The 22,393-nt window shown below is 36.3% G+C and overlaps 1 protein-coding gene across 4 annotated transcripts in view; it reads right to left on the bottom strand.

Moving 5' to 3' along the window:
* IQCK (IQ motif containing K) overlaps positions 1-22,393 on the bottom strand; it is a 58,433-nt gene that overhangs the window by 22,664 nt on the left and 13,376 nt on the right. For all 4 annotated transcript variants that reach the window (XM_068698924.1, XM_068698923.1, XM_068698925.1 and 1 more), the window contains 4 exons: positions 20,158-20,210; positions 19,955-20,032; positions 9,413-9,497; positions 3,890-4,001 (listed from right to left, as the gene is read on the bottom strand). In XM_068698924.1, the coding sequence (XP_068555025.1) occupies positions 3,890-4,001; positions 9,413-9,497; positions 19,955-20,032; positions 20,158-20,210 (328 nt within the window). The remainder of the gene's footprint in view (positions 1-3,889; positions 4,002-9,412; positions 9,498-19,954; positions 20,033-20,157; positions 20,211-22,393) is intronic.

Raw genomic sequence — 22,393 nt, 5'->3', positions numbered from 1 at the left:
GTTTTGAACATGATGTCTTTTGAAAAATAACTCTTCTATGACAGCTTTAACTTTTCCTTTTCACAGATTTCATTGTGCGCAAATATTCCTAGCTGATACTTAACTGACTTTATTATTTAAAAAATTCTACAGTGAGGCTACTGTAGACCATATTCAAACATAAGCCTTCACAGCTGAAATACAACAGGCAGGAACAGCTTTGATTGTGGTCCTTGCTGTTGGCACAGATGTGCAGAACCATAAGGGTGTTGTCATTCATTACTGTCTTTGTTAGTTCTGGGCTGCCTCTCAGAGTATCTAAATACCCCCTCAGAGGAATCTACTCCTATTTGTACTGGCACCAGCACTGTTATCAATGCAGGCCAGTCCTTATGCTAACAACAGTGAATACTGGGAAGGAGCACTGGAAGAATGTCATGCATTTTGGAGTGTATGCAGAACACCAACCAGTTCTGCCATCAGTGTTGGACAAGTAGGTTTCTCCATCTCACTGTCTAGTGAACTTAAGTTTTAATACATACACTATAAATCTTCACAATGAAAGCAGATTTCACTGGACATATTCCATTAAATAGCACCATACAGCTGAAGCTAGCCTGCAGGAGTCTCCATCCAGCTCACATTTTCCCTGGAGATCACAAAGAATGGCTGTTTGGGCAGGAAAACACTTCCAACAGGAAGCTGCTTTCCTCGCACTTGCAAACATGCAAACCACAGAACCATCCAGTGGCTGCTGCTGCTGTCACCATCTGTCAGTACAGGAAGAGCACAACTGGAGTCAGACCTCCCTCTGTGTAAGAGCTTTGTCTAACGTAGGTGAGCCAGGAGCAGTTGCTGAGGTTGTCCAGGCCCTGGGCATGGTGGATGCAGTATTACGTCCACCTTGTGTGACTCTTGCAGCTGCCAACATTAAATCACCTGGCGGTACCAGCCTGTGCATGTGACTGGCAGGTAAGCATTGCAGATGACAAGAGGAGGAGGCACAAAGAGGTAGCTTCTTAACATCTTACCTTGTACGACAGGATGACAGTTGCCACTGATTCATATCGTATTAGATTTCGTATTAAATTTATTATTATGCAATTATGTAGATTACTTCAGAAATCCAGAGCAACAAGTTAAAACAGACACTTCCAGTACTGCCTGGAGTTTGCAAGTAGGTTTAAATACTCTTCCACTTCACACAATAGAGGAGAAATTGTGGTACAACAGCACCATGTATTAAGACATCTATTTGAAAGATTTATACTATAACTACTGCACCTTGTGTCCCTTAGAAACATCCAGTAGGAATACCTACTCACCCAGTTGTGATTGCAGAAATAGTTGGTGTTTTACAGACCTCAGAATGCTTAACAGCAAACTCAACACTGAGTAACCACAACACTGCCCTGACTGGATCTCTTCATAACTAGTGCTATCCAACAGCTATACAAGTATAACTAGGAAACAATTGGAAAGAAGTTTAAGGAATCAAAGGCTTGTCAACAAGGAAGCTTGAAAATATAGAGACCTTACCCATTTACAATTTTGTGTTTGCTGGTATTATGAAAATGTAGCCCATCTGGAAGTGCCAGGATTTCACACACAAAAAAATCTAGCATTAGTTTAAAATGTTGTTATTAGCCCCAAGCGCCTATTACATTTATTTGATGTGAAGGAAAAAAAGACATCAAAATATGGAAAGCTGAAAACACGGCGCTACTTTGTAATTCCTGTTGTTACAACGATTGTTATTAGTGACATATTTTCCCCTTCACCTTTAGGCAAACTTTTCTACATAAGATTACAAGCACAAAGGGAAATGTTTGGAACTTTCATGTCATCCTTTTAAGCCTGATCTACTTGTGACTGGATAGATAGACTGGATGCACAATAAAAAGTGAAAGAATAATTGCAGTGCATTAGGTTAATGACCTGACTGCTATTAATTCCTTTGGCATTTACTGAGCATGGACTATTTTATAATTAAACTGCTTGGTAGAAAAGTTTCATTGTATCATTTATTAAAAAGCAGGACGATTTTGAAATTAGCAGTAGCCATAAAAGGTTTGACGACTAAAGTTACTGAAGAACTGCAAGACTAATTATATACAACAAGCCCTAATTGCTCCAGCAGTGATATTAATAAGTACTCTTTGTGTAAGGACATCCTTACTGTAGTTTCTAAAACAAAGCATACAGTGAGAATGTCAAGCACTCAATTCCAGAATACCCTATTTTGTATCTGTGCATGAATACAATAACTTCACATAATTTAGAAGAAGAATTAGCTTGCATACAAAATAGTGAAAGAAACAACATTTGAATGAAGCCGCAGTTGGAAAAATTCCATGTCTCAGCTTGGACTTTAAATGTCTAGAAATTGTGCATGTTGCTCAAGAAGTCTAACCAAGAAAGCAGTGACAAGGCCTGGAGACGCAGCGAAGAGAAACAGCTCCAAACGCTAACCTACAAATATGCAGTGCTTCAGTAAAAATGCCTAGGTCATTTGACAACACTGAGACCAAAGGCAACCCGTTATGATGAAGCTGCCCAATTCCAGATTGCGCATCAGCAATTTTCTGCCTCTTGAAATCCAGAGTTGATTTTTCTGGATAATTGGTATCTAACTGACCAGCTCTCAGTATTTTTAAAAACTTTCACAGAAAACTGATTCTAAACTCCCTTACCCTACAAGAATTCAAACGTAAATCTCTCTTTTCCCAGTGAAGCCCCACAAATTCAGAATTAGGCCATTGACCCTTTTGTGGTCTGATCTGAGGAGGTCTAATACTTGCCACTGACTGTTAGCTCCTACCAATCATCTGGAGGCTGGCATTTCTTCAGCTGTGAACAGTAACCAGCTATGAGAATACCACCTCAAATTCTGCTCCGTTTAACCAAGCTGTGGGCTTCTGAAAGGGATTATCCCTCTCTCCCCCAGCTCAATTCCTCTGTTGTGGTACATACAGGGGTCACATGAAAACGATGTCGTAGGAAACTAACACTAAAACCTCTCACTGATCCAAAGCCATGGTGCACTTACACAACGGCTGAAATTGATGCAATAGATACGGGGTGGGACAGCCATTCTGGCAGGTCAGAATGAAGGACCAAACAATGGTGACTGGTAAAACAGAATTTTCCCTCTCAAGAGCTCACGAGCCATATAGCTGAACGACCTCTTCTACTGACTTGTAATTCACAGCCCTACGTGTAGTATCACATATGAGTCCAGCCACAGAGGCTGAAAAAACGTAGACTGGTTGAGGAGCTGGCAAATCCTCCTGCGTTGTTATTAGACAAAGAGAGCAGGCACAGAAAAATCATTATTATACCACTGTGTCTGAGTAAGTAAAGAATAACTCCAGCCCTGTCAGTAAGGCCTTGTCCACAATCAGAGCAAAAAGGAAACGGTGCAGTGCTGGTTCTTAAAGCAACCTGGCCTCATATCCCTCAGCAAATACTGTAAGAACAGTACAGGCCAACTTCTGTTATAAACAACTAGAGGAAAATGCCAGTAGAACATTTACCAGATAGAAATACTGCAGTTCAGAAAAACTACAACACAACCTGTCTGATAAAAAACAGTACTCGAATGTTGCATACCTGGTAGAATTTTAATCCTGCCTAGCAAATACTGTGCCACCACATCACCATAGTCCCGTGAAGTTACTGAGCTTTGGCCCAGTATCATACTTTCCATTGGCACTTTCCGCTAGACAAGCAACTAACTTACATAGTAACTGTAAAGACATACCAGGCGTTTCTGCCAGACATTGCCTTCTTTTGTCACTCATGATCAGTGATCCACTGTGTGTCTTATTTCTTAATACAACTTGAAGTATAACAATTAAACATTTAATGTAAAAAAAAAAAAATTATTACAGTAATTTAATCCACTTACCTTTGTCTTCCTGCTCAGTCCAGAATTCTTCCACTCTTTCCGAAATGTGTTCTTCCTCTCTGAACTGCTTTTGCCACTGACGTAGCTCTTGTACTTCCTTATCACAGCGGACCTGGAAAAGGAAAACAGAATATGCAACTAAAATTATGTACATTTGTGTTACCCAGGATGACAAGAGGTATGACAAGAGGTATTTTTTCTGTGGCTAGGCAAATATGTGACATACGTCCTTTTTGCAGTGCTTGATATAAAAGTGTGATCCCAGAGGTTTACAGTTTTCAGCTTAAACAGAAATAAAAGCCACATAATTGACAAACTCCTTTGAAAACATAAATATGCCAATTAGGGGATCATTTTGATTACCAAGGACTCCTGAGAATGTGATTGCAGTGAGACACTCATTCTTTGAGTTAATTAAAATTTAAAGCATTATACTGAAGGGTATTAGTGCCTTTAGAAAACCACAACACTATAAAACCAGCCCATTGACCAACATAATAGAACAGAAGAGGCACATGAAGGGTCATACAGCAGGAAATTTATTCCAGCAAATTGATTCACACCTGCTACCAGCTGCAAATAGGCTTACTGACAATCTCAGCCACAGAATTTTCACAAACAGGAGAGCCATTAATCTGTTATTTAAAGTAATTGGAATGCATTACATGGTATCCATTCTTTGGCAATCACCCCTATGAAGAGCCTAATCCTGCTTCCATATAAAATGACAATAGTCACAAGCCTTGTCCCCATTTAAGTTGAATTCCTCTTTTATTGCTTTTGTACTGGTATGGATTCTACTAACATAAGAAAGAACTTAGCTTTTACCAGTCTACTTAAACTTGCTCTAAGCAAGACTGGATTAAATAGCAGTATGTTGCCTGTCATATACCTTGGCATTCACACAATTACTATCTCCAGCGTTCGAGCAAAAATGCAGAAGAGATACCATCCCTTGGACAACAGCAGGAAGGAGACATGCTAGTATTTGCTTAAACAATGGGAAGTGTTTATTCTCTTAGAGTCACATTCAAATTATAATAACATTATTTAAAATGGAGTTTCTGTGTGTTTTTTTTTTCTTCTAATTGTTACATAGATGAAATACCATTACGTTTTAGGACTTAACGTCCTAGTTATTCAGGCTGAAATTGAGTAACATGGTCGAAACAAGCAGCAATAAGCTTGGTTTCTCCTAGACATGTTTCTACTTTCATGAAGCTGACTACTTAAATTTTCTAGTGACTTTCTTACATTTATTTTATTCTTACATGACATGGTAATGAGTTTGCTGTGTGATTTGAACACTATTACTCTACTCCATTACATCCCAGTTTTCCCATGCTTTCCTGAAATGCACACAGTGCAAAAGAGGATGCAGTTTTCCACTTGTTAAAAACATCAATCAAAACAATATAAATTATTTAGCAAAAGTATTCTTTCCACACAGAATTTCTCCTTTGTGGTGCAACCATGAAAGCAGCAGACAGCAAATGTACTCCAAGAGCAGTTTTCAATCCAATTTTAAGAAGATAACTTGCCATATTTCAGATATATATTTCAGTGCATTGACAGAGCAGAAATACAATGCAAGGTTATGGGATCAATACAGACAGGGAAGACTTTTACTTAGTGACTTGACATCAGATACCTCTCAGGCCTCTTAAAATATCCCATTATACTAATACAGGTATGTATTATCTTCTATAAAAGATATATTTAGTTCTTTCAAGGTTAATATAAAATTTCAAAAATTTATAACAAACCAACATTAATTTAATGTTACTAGCTAAAAAAAATCAAATTATTTTTTAATTAAACCATCAAATAATGTTTCAAAAAAATACAATATATTAATATCTTAAAATACTGCAAGGTCCAATATCAAAACCAAGTAGTGAACATGAGCTCCCAGATTTTTAGAAATGTGTAAGAAAAAGGAATGCAAATCTGTCACTTTCAGTAAAACAGGTGATAGGAACTTAACGGAATCCTATCCACGCATTCCAAATATTCTTAACAAACTCTAATTTAGCATAGCTCTGATAATTTAGCAGAAAGTAGCCTCTATTTTGTAAATCAGAGTACAATTCTAGCACAATTAAAAAGCCATGACTCATCAACCAAATCTCAGGTAAGTAATCTAAGGTTCAAATCTTGTCCAAACAACTGATGACTCTCCTGCAGATCAACAAAGCATGAAGCACTAAAGGAGTCTAACAAAGAACTGAGAGAAATAATGTGTCTCTTTAAAAACCCAAGTCACCCGACTGAATCTACACTTGCTGTTAAGAATGGCAAATATTTGCGTGACCTTCTGGGTTTGAGCCTTTGCTAGTCACCACACCTTGCTGGAAAGGAAAATAAATTATGACAGCAAAAGCACGAGAACACTTCGTAAGATATAAAGATAAACCTGCTTCATTTTGGATTTAATTTTTGCTCAAACAATATTTATACACAAAAGAGCACTGAATATTTTTGTAATGCTGTCCAGTCTAAGCTCCTGTGTTCAATGCTAGGCAAGAATACGTCACAACATATTCTTGTATATAAGAAAGGATAGTACTATGGAAGGATAACACTAAAGCTTTGGACAGAATCATTAGAGAAAATTCTATTAATGAAAAATTCCTTCTGCCTAGAATAGTTACGCAAATTGTAAATATTAAAAAGACCCCAGAGAATAAATGGCACTAAGCACAGATTCAGCAGTAGAAGAGTGAAGAAATACATTTTCTTGAATTGGAGAAGTGCCTGGAAAATTGATATCTACCAATCAAGGGTTTTCATCAGATATTGGAGTACTGCCTTGGCCCATGACAGATGAATGGAACATCAATAAAAGAGGATGTGAGAAGTAAAGAGAAAAATCTGATGAAAGAGCTGTCAAAAGCCTTATTCCAGCTGTTCTTTCTTGCCTCAAAGAGACCTCTCAAGATGACATCTTCCCTTCTGATCTCCTCAGAGTACTATGCCAGACTGTTCTTGTGTCTCATATATACACATGCAACAAATGACATTATCATTACTCCTTTGGACTACAGTGGCTACCCAATATTATGTTATTTAGTCCTGGAACTTCAAGACAGTTTCTGCCAGGGATGGGAAACAGATAATTTTAATTAAAGTTTCTTTGGAGCAAGCCTTTGTATTTGTAAATCAAGCACAAGATTTCCACAATCACAATGGACGTGGCAACAGCAAATTGCCTTTTTGCTCAAAACCCCCTACACCTTTCTTTATGACAAGTTCGACACCCAGAAACCTTTCCCGTTAGGGTCACACAACAGCTACTACCACTTCTTGGTAGCTTTCTTCTGCTTAGGTCCTATATAACATTCTGCAATCTAATTAGCTTTCTCCTTTTTACCAGAAAATGGTTATAAAAGTAATTGGATTGCTGTTTGTGTTTCAGAGTGCAGCCTAATGCTTCTGTAGCTAACACTGCTTTTTATTATGGGATTTAATTCTTGATTAAACTTGAAATAAGTACTAATAAATGTCTTTGTATGAAAGATTCTAGCAAAGGCTTTGTGGATGACAGCCATTAATTATTATTACCACAACAAGTATTTTTCTGAAACCTGCTTCAGATAAGGAGGTATGTACACTTTTAATTAACTTTTTATTATCAGAAAGTGCTCAATATCCTATACCTATGGTTTTTTTTTCTTCACATAAAAAAATCCTTACTGCCTGACACCTTGTTTTTGCTGAATCTCATGTGGTTTTGATACTGGCACATGCGGACAGCTACATGTGGCAGAAACAAGTGAAATGTCCATGCAAAGATGCAATGCTCCGTCAGTTGTATGACTAAATAAAGTCTACTGCCTAGATCAATACGGCTAACAAAGTATCTCAAAAATGGAGATTCCATACAAGATGTGTCAGTGAAAAATTATCAGCTGTGGTTTCTCACACTTTATATGACATCATTTAAGAATAAAATAAAATAAAATAAATTACAAGGTTCATGTCTGGGATACTTCTTTTAAAAGCATATCATCTGAAATATTTTCTATTTTTTCAGAATCTACTTTATCATTACTATGATGAATTCTCATTTAAATCAAAAATAACATGTCACCCTGTGTAATAACTTGTTACTAATGATTTTGACTTTATATTCAGATTTTAATGTTAATTTTTAAAAGCCCAAGTTCTTTGAGCTATAAGAAGCTAAAACATGTAACAGCTAATTTCATAGTCTGAGTTATTTTCTCTGTCTTCTGCTTTTTAAAGCTATAGTTACCCTCTCATTTCTAGGAACTGGTTTAAAATTTTCACCATAGTATTTATCATTCTAAATTTAACACAGTGAGAAGGGACAGTGCCCTTTGGAACCTTCGGTTGAAGCACGAGGTATCTGAGCAACCTTGCACTGCTCAGCTCTAATGGAACTGTTACTGGATGTTTGCCTTTGCAATAATCCACTGTGAGGATGCCTGCAGTGATATTGTCAATGCTAATTAATGTTAGTGTCATCATCTCTGTTCAGAAAAAAACAAAAAATCAAGGAAAACGAAAAACAGCAAGTGTCATAAAAATCTATCAGTCAAGAAGATCATTTCAGGATTATTTCGTCATCTTTGTCTGCCTGGCACATTAGAGTAGCAACTCTTATGTATTCATGCTTGTTAAAATAGTAAAGAACTTAACAGAGAATGTTTTGTTCTGATTGTGATTTAAAGAACACCTGTTGTAGAGACAGAGATACCTTACTGTCCAACACAATGAAACTAATGCTATAGCTGGAAGCTTTTTACAACCTTAAATTTTGAAAAAGGCAGTCAAAGACGCTTCTTTTGTCACATGGATTTTAAGTCCATTTTTTCGCAAAGCATGAAGGTGTTAGAGCCTTTCAAAGAAAGACTTCCAGAATCTTTTCAGCATTTTCAAAATCATTTAGATCCTACCCTAGGCTTAGCACTGCTGTCGCACTCCAAAATAGTAGTATGAGCCAATCTTCTTCATAATTAATTTATGTTCCTCTCTTTTCCCCCTTAAATTGGAGACTGCATTAGTGCTATATTACTAGTATGGCTTGCCATACCTGCTTACCATTTTGTTGAATAACCTTGAATAACAGCCTTCATTCCTTTCCTGTATCTCCTGTCTTGTTCTTTGTCTCATTTTTATCTTTATTTCTATATGCTTCTATTTCTGTACAGACCTCACCAGTCCTCTTTGTGTACCTCTACACTCACTTAAATATCCCTGAATGAAGCCAAGTAACACTTTAGCAACTAGCCAAAGATCAACTCATAAAAAAAATAATATTCCAACCTTCAGTGGATTTTATGAGGAAAACGGGGCGATTACATCAGCATAAATGCCTGTGAAGAAATTGTAGTCACCAGGCATAAGGCATAAGCAACATCCAAAGCCAATGAACCATGAGGGTCTCAACAGCTATTTATAGTATCCCCTACTTAAAATTTATGTAAGGATTTTCCCTACGGCCTTCACAGTCCTACAAATTCAACATCAAGCAAAGTAATTATAGATTACTCTTACCCGATAACCTCTCCAGAACGACTGAATTATTATGCATGCTTCTTCTTCTGATAGGTGGAGAGACAGAGGCATTGGTCGCCTAGGACTAAAAAAGTAAAAAATACATTTAAAAAAAATAAGATTTTGTAAAAGACAGCCCTTACAAGTAAATGACTTTCTTCTTTAGCAATATATTTTACACAAAAAGAGAAAGGTTGTTCAGGTGCTTGAAAGTTAAAATATCTTATTGCTCTGAGATACTGAGATAAAAGGTGCAAAGAATACCTCCTTTAAAAATATATCTTTTGTACACTACAATCACTTCTTCCTTAAAACAGTAATATACAAATAGCATATCAAATGCAGTAATCTTTCTTGCTCTTCTACATGGATTTTAAATTCCTACCACTATGGTAGAGTTTGGGGTGGTGGTGGGAAGGGAGTGAGAGACAGAGACATGCCATTTGTAAAACAGAGAAGGTTCTAATGTGCATGCAACAATGAACAAATTTATCACATAAATGTTTATAACTTAATTATTAAAGTCGTACAATGTAAATACTTTTTAGTCCATTCAGCTACCCTATAATTTCAGTTAAAAGTGAAATGTACTGAAAAATGAAAAAAAAAGATAATTGTGTAGGCATAAACATGCTTCCATGCTCAGAAACATCTAAAGGAGCTCTTAAAAGGCTGAAATTTTACTTTTGATAATGTATACACATCACTTGGTGATAAAAGAAAGGAACAGATATGTAAAGTTAACAATTTTCAGCCACAATATACAGTAATTGAGAGCATTTCTGGTGATTCTGTTGCAGCTATTTTTAATGAGAAACTATAATTACATTTCAGCCATCGCTAACAAAAATTCAAATCACAGTATCAAGCCGTGCTTTGCAAAAAAACATTTTCTATGGATGTTAATTTATTTCTCACATACATTGATCAAAACACATCTATCTGGAAGAGGAAATTACATTAATTTATATGGATTTCTTTTATAATGAATATAATATATAGTCTTTAAAGCCAATAGAGAAATATAGAGCAGTAATGTTACTATTTATGAAAACACCATTTATAAGCAGTAGGCTTGGCACAATGTTAGAATGGTGACACTCTCCCTGCATGGGACACGGACTGATCACAGCTTTGACTTGGAAGACCACAACATGAGTTTGGACTCAGCAATCACTTGGATTCAACTCCAAATATGTTTTTATCAGTATTAGTCTTAAAGTATGCCTACTTGAACAAAACTAGTGACATATGCAAACTCTGAAGGAATATTATTTATAATATTTATATAATAAAGACGCATATCCTACAAAGACCACAGATAAACAAGCTATTCATCCAGTTCTGCACTTACTGGCTAAAGCATTACTTCTGTTTCTTTAGGAAATATAAGTATATTCCAGCTTAGGCTAGGAGGCTTGACAGCTTACATTTTCCTTTCACTTAATTTAATTTCTATTAGTCTCTGCCCTAGTAAGCTTCCTATGCTCTCCAAGGCCTTTCTCTTAGGGCTTGTCTTCACTGAAGGAACACTTCAACTTTGAGCACAATCTTAACTGTTATCTAGCGCTCTACTGACTACACCGTTTGAGTCAGTACACTCAGCTAAATTGGTCTCATCGTCATGTCAGCTGGGTTTTGGCCTACATTTATTTCAATGTGAAAGAAAAACTCAGTCTGTTTGGAAGAGTGGAAATAAGGCAAAAATAAAAAGAGGTCCTTCCATTAAGCTAAACAGTTTTAGTTCTGTGAACATTAATTAGCATTTCTACCGCTCAAGGGAATTTATAAGTGCTAGATAAGCAAGGCTTCCTGAGCTAACTCCTTCTATAATCAGACTTAAAAATATGAAGTTGGACTGTGCTGGTTTGGCTGATAGGCCTTCATTCACTGTTCTATTTTTGATCTTTTTGAAAACCATATCTTAGAGTGTAAAAATCACAGGAAGACCTACATATTTTACAGCAGTTATTTCAAAGACACTGAACTTTCCTAAGAAGGAATACATCTGCAAGGCCAACTCTAGCATTGCATTGCTTTCATTTATAAATTATAAAAGTATGTAGTTCAGACTCCCACACTAAATTTGAGAAACCAATATAAAATCAAGCATAAAAAATGGGACTTAATTTTCAGTATGACATGCACTGGCAAATATCAATCATTTCAGCAGGGTGGCTTTAGAGAACAGAAGTCATGTCAGGTCCATTCTTATCTAAGAGAATATATGCAATTGGCTTCAGGTCAAATAAAAATAGAATCTGAGCAGAGGTAATCACCCATCAGCAGTGAACAAGGAAAAGAGGGAATATGTCATTTGTGGCAGAAGACAGCTGTATGACTCCAAGAAGATTAAAACTGACAGTAAAATGCACAGTAGCTATATTCTGCTTATTCGGTCTTTGATTATGCACACTCTTAAATGTCCACACACTAAACATTTTAATATCTATTTTGATATCTATCATATATTGAATAAAGTAAGTTGCACCTGTAAAAAAGTATCAATAACATGTTTTTTCTGAAGTATATATTTTGTCAAACTTAAATAAAGCAGGCACTGACCAGAGGACAGTTAAATGCCAATAAACGTTTCTTGCTTTCTGAGCAATCAAGATTTTACAGATCCTGATTATGTGCAATACTTACTAATTACAGTACATTATGCAGGTGGAATTTAGCACCCAGAAGAAATAAAAAAGGCTTGCATTAAATAGATGTATGAGGTACTGAAAGACGTTCTTACTGAAGGCACAAAGTATCCATAAAAATTCTCTTATCCTGGGCAGACTACAGTCAAAAAAAAAAAAACAACAACATGAAGATGGACTAACCATACTAGTTCCTTTCCTGTTAAAACATGGTAACAAGAAACAAGTATACCGGCTCTGTGCCATAACTGACAGACAATTGCTGTTAGAGCAACACTAGAGTTATAAAGTCCCTTGGTTTGCTCAGCCCAGAGCAGGCCAAGGGTAGGCCTCATGGCGGCCTGCAGCTCCCTCACAAGGGGAGCAGAGGGGCAGGCGCTGAGCTCTGCTCTCTGGGGACAGTGACAGGCCCCGAGGGAATGGCATGGAGCTGGGACAGGGGAGGGTCAGGCTGGGGGTTAGGGAAAGGTTCTGCACCCAGTGAGTGATCAGGCCCTAGGACAGCTGCCCAGGGCAGTGGTCATGGCACCAAGCCTGACAGAGGTCAAGGAGCATTTGGACAATGCGCTCGGACATAGGGTCTGATTTTGAGGTGGCCCTGTGTGGAGACAGGAATTGGACTTGTGGGTCCCTTCCAATTCATGAAATTCTATGATTCTATGTGTGTCTCATCTTCTCCTGGAGAGAATCTGGGTTTCTCAATGAACTTTCAAGGAGGGGGAAGAACCTCCATTTTCTTGTCAGCAAAACAGACAAGGAACCTGCTCCTTTTTGTCAGCAAACAGGAGCAGGCTCACAGTCACACCGATGGACTCTGTATACAGTCAGTATGGTTGTGCAGCTAAGTCCAAAAACCTCAGTTGTCACTAATCTCCCATCTGTCCTACAGATAGGTCTAACTCCTTCCTTGAAAAGGAAATAAAAATAATAATAATAATAATAATAATCAAGGAAAAATTCACCATGTGTAATTCAGGATTTTGTAATTGCTCTTTGTTTTTTTTTTTTTTTTCTTTTTCCCCAATCCATTTCCTAACAGTAACAGAAAACCTCCAAATCAAACCACCAGTCTTGCAGCAAGGTGCCTGCAGGACCACTGTGCTAGCTACAGAGTGCCAGTACCTGTGACAGGACAGAGTGTAGGTGACAGTGAAGTACCCAGGTGCAGTCAATAAATGATGAGGGTTTTCTCTCTTTTCAGAAAGCTGGTCTCTTGAAATAATGAAGTAACCCTTCACAACAAGCATCAGGCCCTCTGAGGCCTGGAAGTTTCAAGATGACAGCCCAAACCACTCCACCTTTAATTTGACTGTGATGGTTATTGTTCTTGAATATTTATATCATGTATGAACACATGCAATGACAGAGTCACTACAGAATTCATAATCTAAAAAGACAAAAGAACAGACCAAAGAATAGGGAGAAATACAAGACAGGCAAATAGATGAACATGGTGATCTGCTTAACTTTTAAAAAAGGATTCTGATAAAGTATTAGGTTTGGAAAGTACTTTTGATTGTTGGCCTAAACAATCAAAAGATTTTCTCTGTAAATTTGTCAAAGTAGATTTCTTTTAAATTTCCAGTATTTCTTATTCCAACTCAGAGAATCTAGAAATATTATAGCAAAAAAAAAAAATCTATAAATGTTTTTTTTTTTTAAAAAAAAAGTCTATAGAATCTCTTCTTATACATACTATTAAGTATGTGATATCTACCCAAAAAGCAGGAAGACTACTGCTGACAGAAAGTGAGACTGAAATACTGATTTATCTGACCTGGTATTTAAAAGCAATTAGATATATTAACCACATATTACAGTATCACTGCATGAGCCTCACAAGTTTCCAGGGAAAGATTCCTACAGACACTTGATAAAAATACTCCTGGAACATTTCCACAGGCCAAATTGAGTGTGAACTGAGACCTCTCTTAACATTATTAGTATTAACGCAACCATCTGACAGTCAGAAAGAAAACACTAACCACTGGTTTTCTTTTGCAGTAATCTAAACACACTATAATTAGAGAAAACATTTGAAGAAAAAAAATCCTCATTAAGAAAACATTTTTGTGCATTATATGAAGGGCATATTTCTGAAGGACTGTGAATGTGGGCATAACCCAATTTAACTTTCTGAAGAAAGGAAGTGCAAATGAGCAGACGTTTTGAAGTGTGACTCCTGCTAACTGTCTGAACTCTTCTCTATCACCTTCTCCAAGTAACAGTTCCTTGATGCTGTCAATAGCTAAATGAAGAATAAAAAAATAAAAACACACAATATTTTTACCCCTTTTGCCAGCTTCTGTTCTCTGAATCTTCCACGGCTTTGCTGGCTCATGCTTTTTACTTTGAAAACCCTCAAACATAAAGGCAATAGATTGTGAAGAAACAAACATTTCACTTTTAAATCATCTTTTTAATTGCTATCACCAAAAAAAAATATTCAAACTTCAGCCTTGATTAATCTTATGGTTTTTGATAACATAAAAGGATGAATAAATCTAATGTAAAATACATTAGTGTCAGCTAGAAATATTCAACCCCTTCCACACCTCCATATTCACAGTGCTGGAAAACCCAAGAGTTTAGTCCTGCTTTCCTTTCACCACAAAGCATTTAGGAAAAATATCTACTCCATACAGTTTCATTCAGGTTATTACCTACTTATACATAAAGGCTTTAGAATGGGGACAATTTTGTGCATCCATTATCATTCGTAACTGTAGTGGCAAAAAAAAAAATCTAGATAAGTTATTGGCATTTAGAAATAAACTGTTACTGTCCCCAAAATATTGCAGTATAATAAAACTATAAAAATACATTCAGAAATATTATCAAAGTGGTCATAATGATAATATGTATGCATCTGTTAACACAAACTATTGATATAATTATCTACCTATTTATAATGAAGGAAAGATGTAGTAAAAAGAAAATATGGTATGGAACTAACATGAGACATTTGCTAAGTAAGGACGCAGAGTCATATAACAGAGAATGAGGTAGAACAGGTGAATGGTAACAAGAATACAAGAGAACAACAAAAGAAGAAGAAGAAGAAGAAGAGAAAGCACAGCAAGAAGCCAAAATAATAACACAAGAAGTATCTTTTGTCTTAGTTTCTGTCTGAAAACTATAGTGGCTTTCTTCCCCCTTAATATGCTCTCTACATGTGCAGAACTTATCCATTTTAATGATAAAACTCAGCTCTCCCTTTGTTGCCTCAGTTCTCTCCTTTGTGGGACCAATATTTATGCATTCTTTAAGAGTGCAGCACTGGACTGAAGGAAACCAAACATAGACCCATTCCAAAGTCCACTGATGTCAGTGGAGAATTTTTCATTTATGTATGTATACTTTAAATCAGACCTCATATCCTATGAACATTAACAATGAACAGCAGTATCAATAGTCTCTAATTAGTGCTCTAACAGCAACATTAGGAAGACATCACAAACCACTAATACAGTTTCAATTTTCTCATTGCCATTTTGACAATCTTTACATAAATTAAGGCAAGTTATGGTGCTGCATCAGGATTTGTAGCCATAAAACCTTAGCCTCATAAAACACCATTATGCAATATAAATATTTTATATATAAACTTTGTGACATAAGTTCTGACAATGCAATTTTCCAAAACACTGTTTTTAAATCAAATATTTTCTCCTTCATTAATTTGACATTCCAGTAACGTGGAAGAATTCAATTCTTTGCTTAGATCCACAAAGAATAAAATCCACACAGACATATTTGTTGGATTTTTCTATTATAATAAGTAAAGATGCTGCTCATTGCACTAAAAAGGTAAAGATCAAATTATTAAGAGAAAAATAAAGAGAAAAATAAAGAGAAAACATCATGAAAATGAAATCTATACTAAAAAAGGCTAGTTTAGACATAGACCAGTGAAATACAAGTGTGCAGAAAGCAAAGCCTGTAGAAAATGGGCATGTTATGGAAAGAAAGAAATCAGTCACCCATGCAAAATTACCCCTATTGGCCATCTGAGAACTGACAATGAAGTCAACTGTAAAGGCAGCTGAGACCAGCACGCTTTGTCTAATTAGAATACTGGGAATGGATGAAGGGAAAAAAAAATCAATGCGTATAAATTCATATGCAGATATTTGGCAAAAAGCCACTACTTCATATTTAGTAATCATTTATAAATAAATAAATAAATATAATCTGGCCACTTTATTGAAGCAATGATAAATTTATTTGCTCTATACCTGCACATTTGTTTCAGTATACACAGATATTAAACCAGGAAATGTGACCTTCGGAACTGAGTATCAAGTAAATATCTTTATACAGAAAATGAGGAAATGCAGATAAATCAGCTCTTGCAAACAAATGTTTATTTATAAAAGGCTTCTTCAGTTCCTGTAATCCCTGTAATATAAGCAAAGACTAATCTGCAACAGCCAGAAAAATACACACAGTTATTACTAACCCAGATCCATACACCATTTTCCTTCACTGAACGTAAGTTAGAAGATGAACTTGAATGATACTGTCATATTATTAAATCCATGTGACAGCAGACATTTATAATGCCAGTATTTTTCAAAGCAGTGGAACATTTTTATTTAAAATTGTTTTCTACCTATTTCTTCTATTAAATAGACTCAAGAGGGTTGGCTAATGATACTCCTGTGATGCTCAAAATCTCAGCCTATCTATGGTAGAAAAGCAAAGATGAAGTAGGATCAGGGCATAAACACAGGTCAAGCTCTTTCCTTCTCCCTGGTTCAGTATATACAGTCTGGTTACTTGTGATTGAGCTTCACTGCTATTCAACCAGAAACACCACTGGCAAATACCGACAAAAGGCAACTGTGTTCCTCATTAGCATGTTTAAAGAAGGAGTGCAAAAACATCCAAGACTTTAATTAGATTTATTTATTTGACTATATCATTGGTCTTGAATGTAGGATAGGGACATCAGTATGTATGCCAGTAAGTTTCCAAAAACTTTTGTTAGTTGCCTGTTAAAACTACAGCTTTCTGTCTTCTAAAAGGTACAGCTTTAGACAACACAAATTGTGTTGTCTTAAAGTATCTTTAAGACAATACAAATGCTTTGTGCTCTTCCGGAAGTGAAACGCAGATTACCAGTCAGCGTTGAAGCTGCTCCTTCTCATGTTTTTGAAATCTGCTTCAGTAATCAAGGATTCCCATGGGATGTAATATTTTGTCAGTGCTTTTGGTACGATACGGGGCACAATGGAAGACAAGGTAACTATACTAAGGCTTTTATCTAATGATGTCATAGCAATTATTGTAAATACTAAAGCTGGAAACAAATTTGAAGTAATTTTACAAACTTCTTCACCTACAACCAGCTTTTGAAGCTACAATGTTTGCATTCAAAATTCTGGAAGCTGATGCAGTGTTTGGCTCTCCTTTTGAAGAAAAAGTAGGCTGCAAGATCTCATTTAGAAACACATCATATGGTGAGTGAGGCTCATAAGACTGTGGCTTTGACTATTCTTAAAAAAATTAACATCAAAGAAAAAACTGGAGGCACTGGAAGAGAGCCAAAAAAAGTCATACTCAAGTATGGAATATATTAAAAAAGCTGGATCTCTGCAGAAGAAATATTTAACCTTCTTTTTTTGTTTTAATTTATTTATATATTTTTAAGCATAAAGACGGTTTCACAATCATAAATCCTATTTTAATACGGTACAGAAATATGTTCCTCTTTAACAGACCTTCCATTATGCTTTTCAAATTCAGACATGTAACTAAAAAATCAACAGAAGAGTTTACTCCTTAAACCTGTAGCAACACCTTTTTCTTCTGTTTCTTTAATATACCATCTAAAAGGTTGGAATAAGGATGTTTCCCATGAAAACCTGACCAACAATTTTTAGCATATTCTGTTACATATATTCTGATCCTATTAAAACATAAAACCTGTACTACAGTTAAAAATGGAAGTGACAATAAAATGTACAGATTCAATTACATTTTAAATGTCATATCCAGGACATAATAATACATTCTCATTCCCATTTAATATTGCAATCTTTCAGTTTGCTCTAATAATGATTACTTCATAAGCAATACTTGTTGAGAAATCTGTAATTTTAATGTGTTCACAAAAAGCTGATTTTTAGTAATTTATTTTTAAAGGCCTAATTGTTTAGAGGATTTCAGATCAAGTGTGTATCAATTTAAACAGGACTCTGACTCTTCAGTGTCCTTGTGGATCCGTCACTATGTTATTCAGGAGCCCAAGTCCGAACAGAAGCTATGAGTCATTCAGGCTGTGATTCCACAGTGTATTTCTCTTGTTGGCAAAGCTGACTTAAGCAGTTCCTGCTACCACCTCTATATCTTACCGGCTCATTTGTTCTCTTCACCTTGCCCCAAGCCCTTCATTTTAATCTTTCATTTGTGCCAATGCAAAGGCCTGCCTGGCTCCCAGGTGAACCAGATTGGAGAAACGATCTACAATTTAAATAGCTATACAAACCCCTCATATTTTGGCAGAGGCATTTCTAGCTCAGGGGAAGTCCCTGATCAGAATAACCAAGCATCCTCCCCAACAGGGTGATATTAGGCTGGCTAGAAGCATGCTGAAGAACAGGAGAGAGCAGGGAACAACTTAGGTCACCTTTACTTCCAAGAGGAAATGTTTGTAAAACTGATCTTTGTTATCTTAGGTACAGATGTCCATCCTCACAATTCGATGGTATCAGAATTGCCTTACTGTCCAATGGCTCCTCAGTATGCTTAAGAAATGAGTAGGACAACCCTACTGCATTAAACAGGAATTTTGTTGGCAAGGCCAAGTAATTTAGAGAATGAAACTATTACAAGAGTCCAATCAATGGTACGTTTGAACAACAGTGGCTGGGCAGTACGATGTGGCAGCAGGTACCTGAACGTAACAGAGTTGAGATGAGCTGGGTCATCACAGAAAGAAGCTCAGAAGCTTCCTACACTGCTTTAACTACATGACTACCTCTAAGATAGCCAAAGGTAACTGTGCCTCAATCACCAATTTGTCTCCAAAGACCAGTAAATGCCAATGAGCTTTACTCTGACTCAAAGCTTAAAGCTTCTCCAAAGGATTTTACTCTAAATTTCACATGACAGAAGTTCAAGAAAGCTCAATTTCCACGTAAGTAGCATAATAAAACAAACATGCCTGCAAAGATGCTCATCTCTAAGTTTTAACCAACCACCAATCTAGTCTCCAATTAAGTTTTCTAACAGAAAAATTCTTCCAAATCTAACCTTCATTTTTTTTTTTATTCTCTCACTGTAGCATATTACTTCTCTTTTCTCATACAACAGCTAGATTGAAAACAAACTGTAACCTCAAGGACGGTAACATTTTCTCAAAACTGATGTGTAGCTTGGTTCTACAGTAATAATGAGGAACCTAAGACTGAGACTGCCAAAAGAAATGTTCATTTCTCAAATGCAAAGTCATAAATATCAGCATAAATGCATTCTAATGCCAAGAATTATTACAGGTATTTTCAAAACTGCTACTTACAGCTAGGGAAAGAATTTCTAGACTACGTATCCTCAAATATTTCCACAGCAACACTGAAAACATTGCTTTGTTCCTTAAGAGAAAGATATTCACAATGCTACCAGGCTATTCAAATGTCCCACACTCTGCAACAATTAAAATGTTTAAGAATTCTAAACCAATTTATCTGAGAACAATGCCGGTACAAAATACCTTGCAACTAATGCATGGCAAAGTTAGAAAGCATCACATAGTTCTCTGCTGCACACAATAATGGGCATTCAGAGGGGAAAATTATAATGCATTGAAGCTCTATTACTTTTTTGTAATAACTGAAGGAAAAGAATAAAAAGATAAAAGGTTACTCTGAGTACTGCAATAACTTACTGGATCTTTAGCCAGTTGTTAACAAAAGGAATGGAAAAGAATTCTGTGAATGACTCATCTTTCCTCTTTGGGTTGTGGCTGATAATGGAAAAAAAAAAAAAAAAAAAGAAAACAACTTAGTTTAAATTGCAGCTATTCAATTTGTAAATTAATGTATTTGAATCACTGGGCATAATTAATAGTAAAAGCCATGATCAACTTACTTGTATAACCACTCTGTTAGGAAATCACAGGCAATAAATTTCGTCCTTTTTCTCTAAAGACAGAAGATAGTTTCAAATTATTTATTATCTTTGGATTGGTCACATGATTTTACTAGTGGAAAGGAACAGAAGCTAAATTGACTGCTTTTATTAAATAAAATATACAGTACATTACTCTGTCTACTTTAATATTGCTACTGCCAACAGCCAGTGGCTCAGCCAAAATTTTAGACCTTTTATGGAATGCTTTCAAGCCAAGTCAAAAAATGAGTGAGAAAATTTTACATATACTATCTTGATATTTGCTGCAGTATAGCTATAACAAATATCTCTGAAGGGTAATCTTTCTTAGTGGCAATCTCATTGCAAAGAAATTAACAGAACTCATATATGAAAATCTGTTGTAAATTACTTGCCATTCTGTTCAAAGCTCTGTTATCATACTTAAAATACTTCATAGATTCCAAGACTTAGAAAGAACATCAATGAATATTGTTTCCTCTTGCATGGAACCAGCTTGAACACGTTGTGCATACTTAGACACCCCCCCAGCGTATTGTATGGCTGCTCAGACAAAATCATCCGCTGGGTAGTCCAGAAAAGAAGGCACAAACCAAGCACATGCAACAACAATCACAGACACTGTACACATTGCAATCAGGCAAAAAAAAATCAAAGTCTGGAGTCTTGGAGCAAAATAATTGTGCCCTTTGTTCCCACTTCGGAGATATCTTCACCACTAAGGGGAATTTGGCAAAATGCTTTGCAGTTAGGTATCCTTAGCGAGTCACACAGCCAGGCCCTATTTAACTGGACTGCACTACATGCTATAAAATACTTTTTGAGTTCAAAATTCAAAGCATGAATTTTGATCGATACAGAATTGATTACAGCCTTTCTTTTCTTAGAGATTTCCTCTCTGCGTTACATCCTTGCAGATTAAGTGTACAAATGACTACAGGTGCTTATTCAGCATTTCAGAAACCAGAGTAGCCATGATACAGAAAACACAACCTAGACTGCTGGTCAGAATAACAGAATTTATCTAGTTTCTTCCAGGCCACTCTTACACAAGATGTGTTATGGACATACACAACCTGTCAGTGATTGCCAGAAGATACTTAGCCCCTGTTGAAGAGAGGCATTGAGTGCTTTATCAAAATAAAGCCGTTTAGCAAAGAGAAAGGCTATCCCTACCCAGAAGGTAACAATTACCCCCCCAGATGGGGGACTCAACTGCAATTATTACTTTTTAGGAAAACAATTCAACCTGGTCAAATGCATTTGTGAAACTGCTAGATATCATGAAAGAGGTTGAAGCTTTGAATAAATGTAAGAAATGATGGAAATACTGCCACTTGCTAAGAAAAGTAGAATAACTACGTAATCAGAGATTTAATGCGTGAAGGATGACTTGATTCTACCTTCATCATACGTGTCACTCTCTGTGCTGCATGAGTATGAAGTAAAAAAATCTGGGAGATGTAAATAGAGGAGAAAAGTGCTCTATATAGCTTCATGGTTTGGGACACTAGCACATGGCATAAATTGATGGTCACTGTTAAATTCCAGCCACAAGTGAGTGGATGTGAAACGTTACATGAGGTGCTGACTGCATGCTGAAGGACATGGGGTAGTCACGTAACTAGGAGATGACAATAGTGAGGAATACAGTTAGACTGTTTGGCAGCCCTAGATAATTCCCCAGAACACATCTACTTTCCAAGGTGAATCTTATCATAGGTAGACATACACTTGGGCATCCACAGAAAAGAAATAGAACTGCTTTGAACATGACAACACAGCTATCAGTCCTGAACCCCATGTGTCTTTATGATCTCTTTCATGACAAAAAAAACCTTCAGGGTTCATACAGAGCTCCATTACAGTGCTTGGCTGTGTAGAAACACACATCTCCCTAATGAATTTTCACACTTGTCAGGATAATACCAGGCACTGTTCCTAGAAGCCAAGCACCTAAGCTTTAAGAGACCAAAACCTTCACTGGAAAGATTTCTACAGCTTATTTCAGATGATAAATTTACATTTTTTACTTGAACAGAAGCTGAAAACAACAGTGTCTGATCACTCTCATACAGCTATTCTCAATTACAGTACTAAACTGGGTCCCATTACTCAGTGAATTCTTTCAGAGAATAAACTCTATACTTTGACAACAAAATTCAATTTAATCTAGCAGTTGTAATTTAATCTGTTTTAAGCAAATTGTTTTTCC

The sequence above is a fragment of the Anas acuta genome, chromosome 15 (genome assembly GCF_963932015.1).
Source record: "Anas acuta chromosome 15, bAnaAcu1.1, whole genome shotgun sequence".
Taxonomy (NCBI): domain Eukaryota; kingdom Metazoa; phylum Chordata; class Aves; order Anseriformes; family Anatidae; genus Anas; species Anas acuta.
This window is presented reverse-complemented; position numbering and strand designations above follow the sequence as displayed.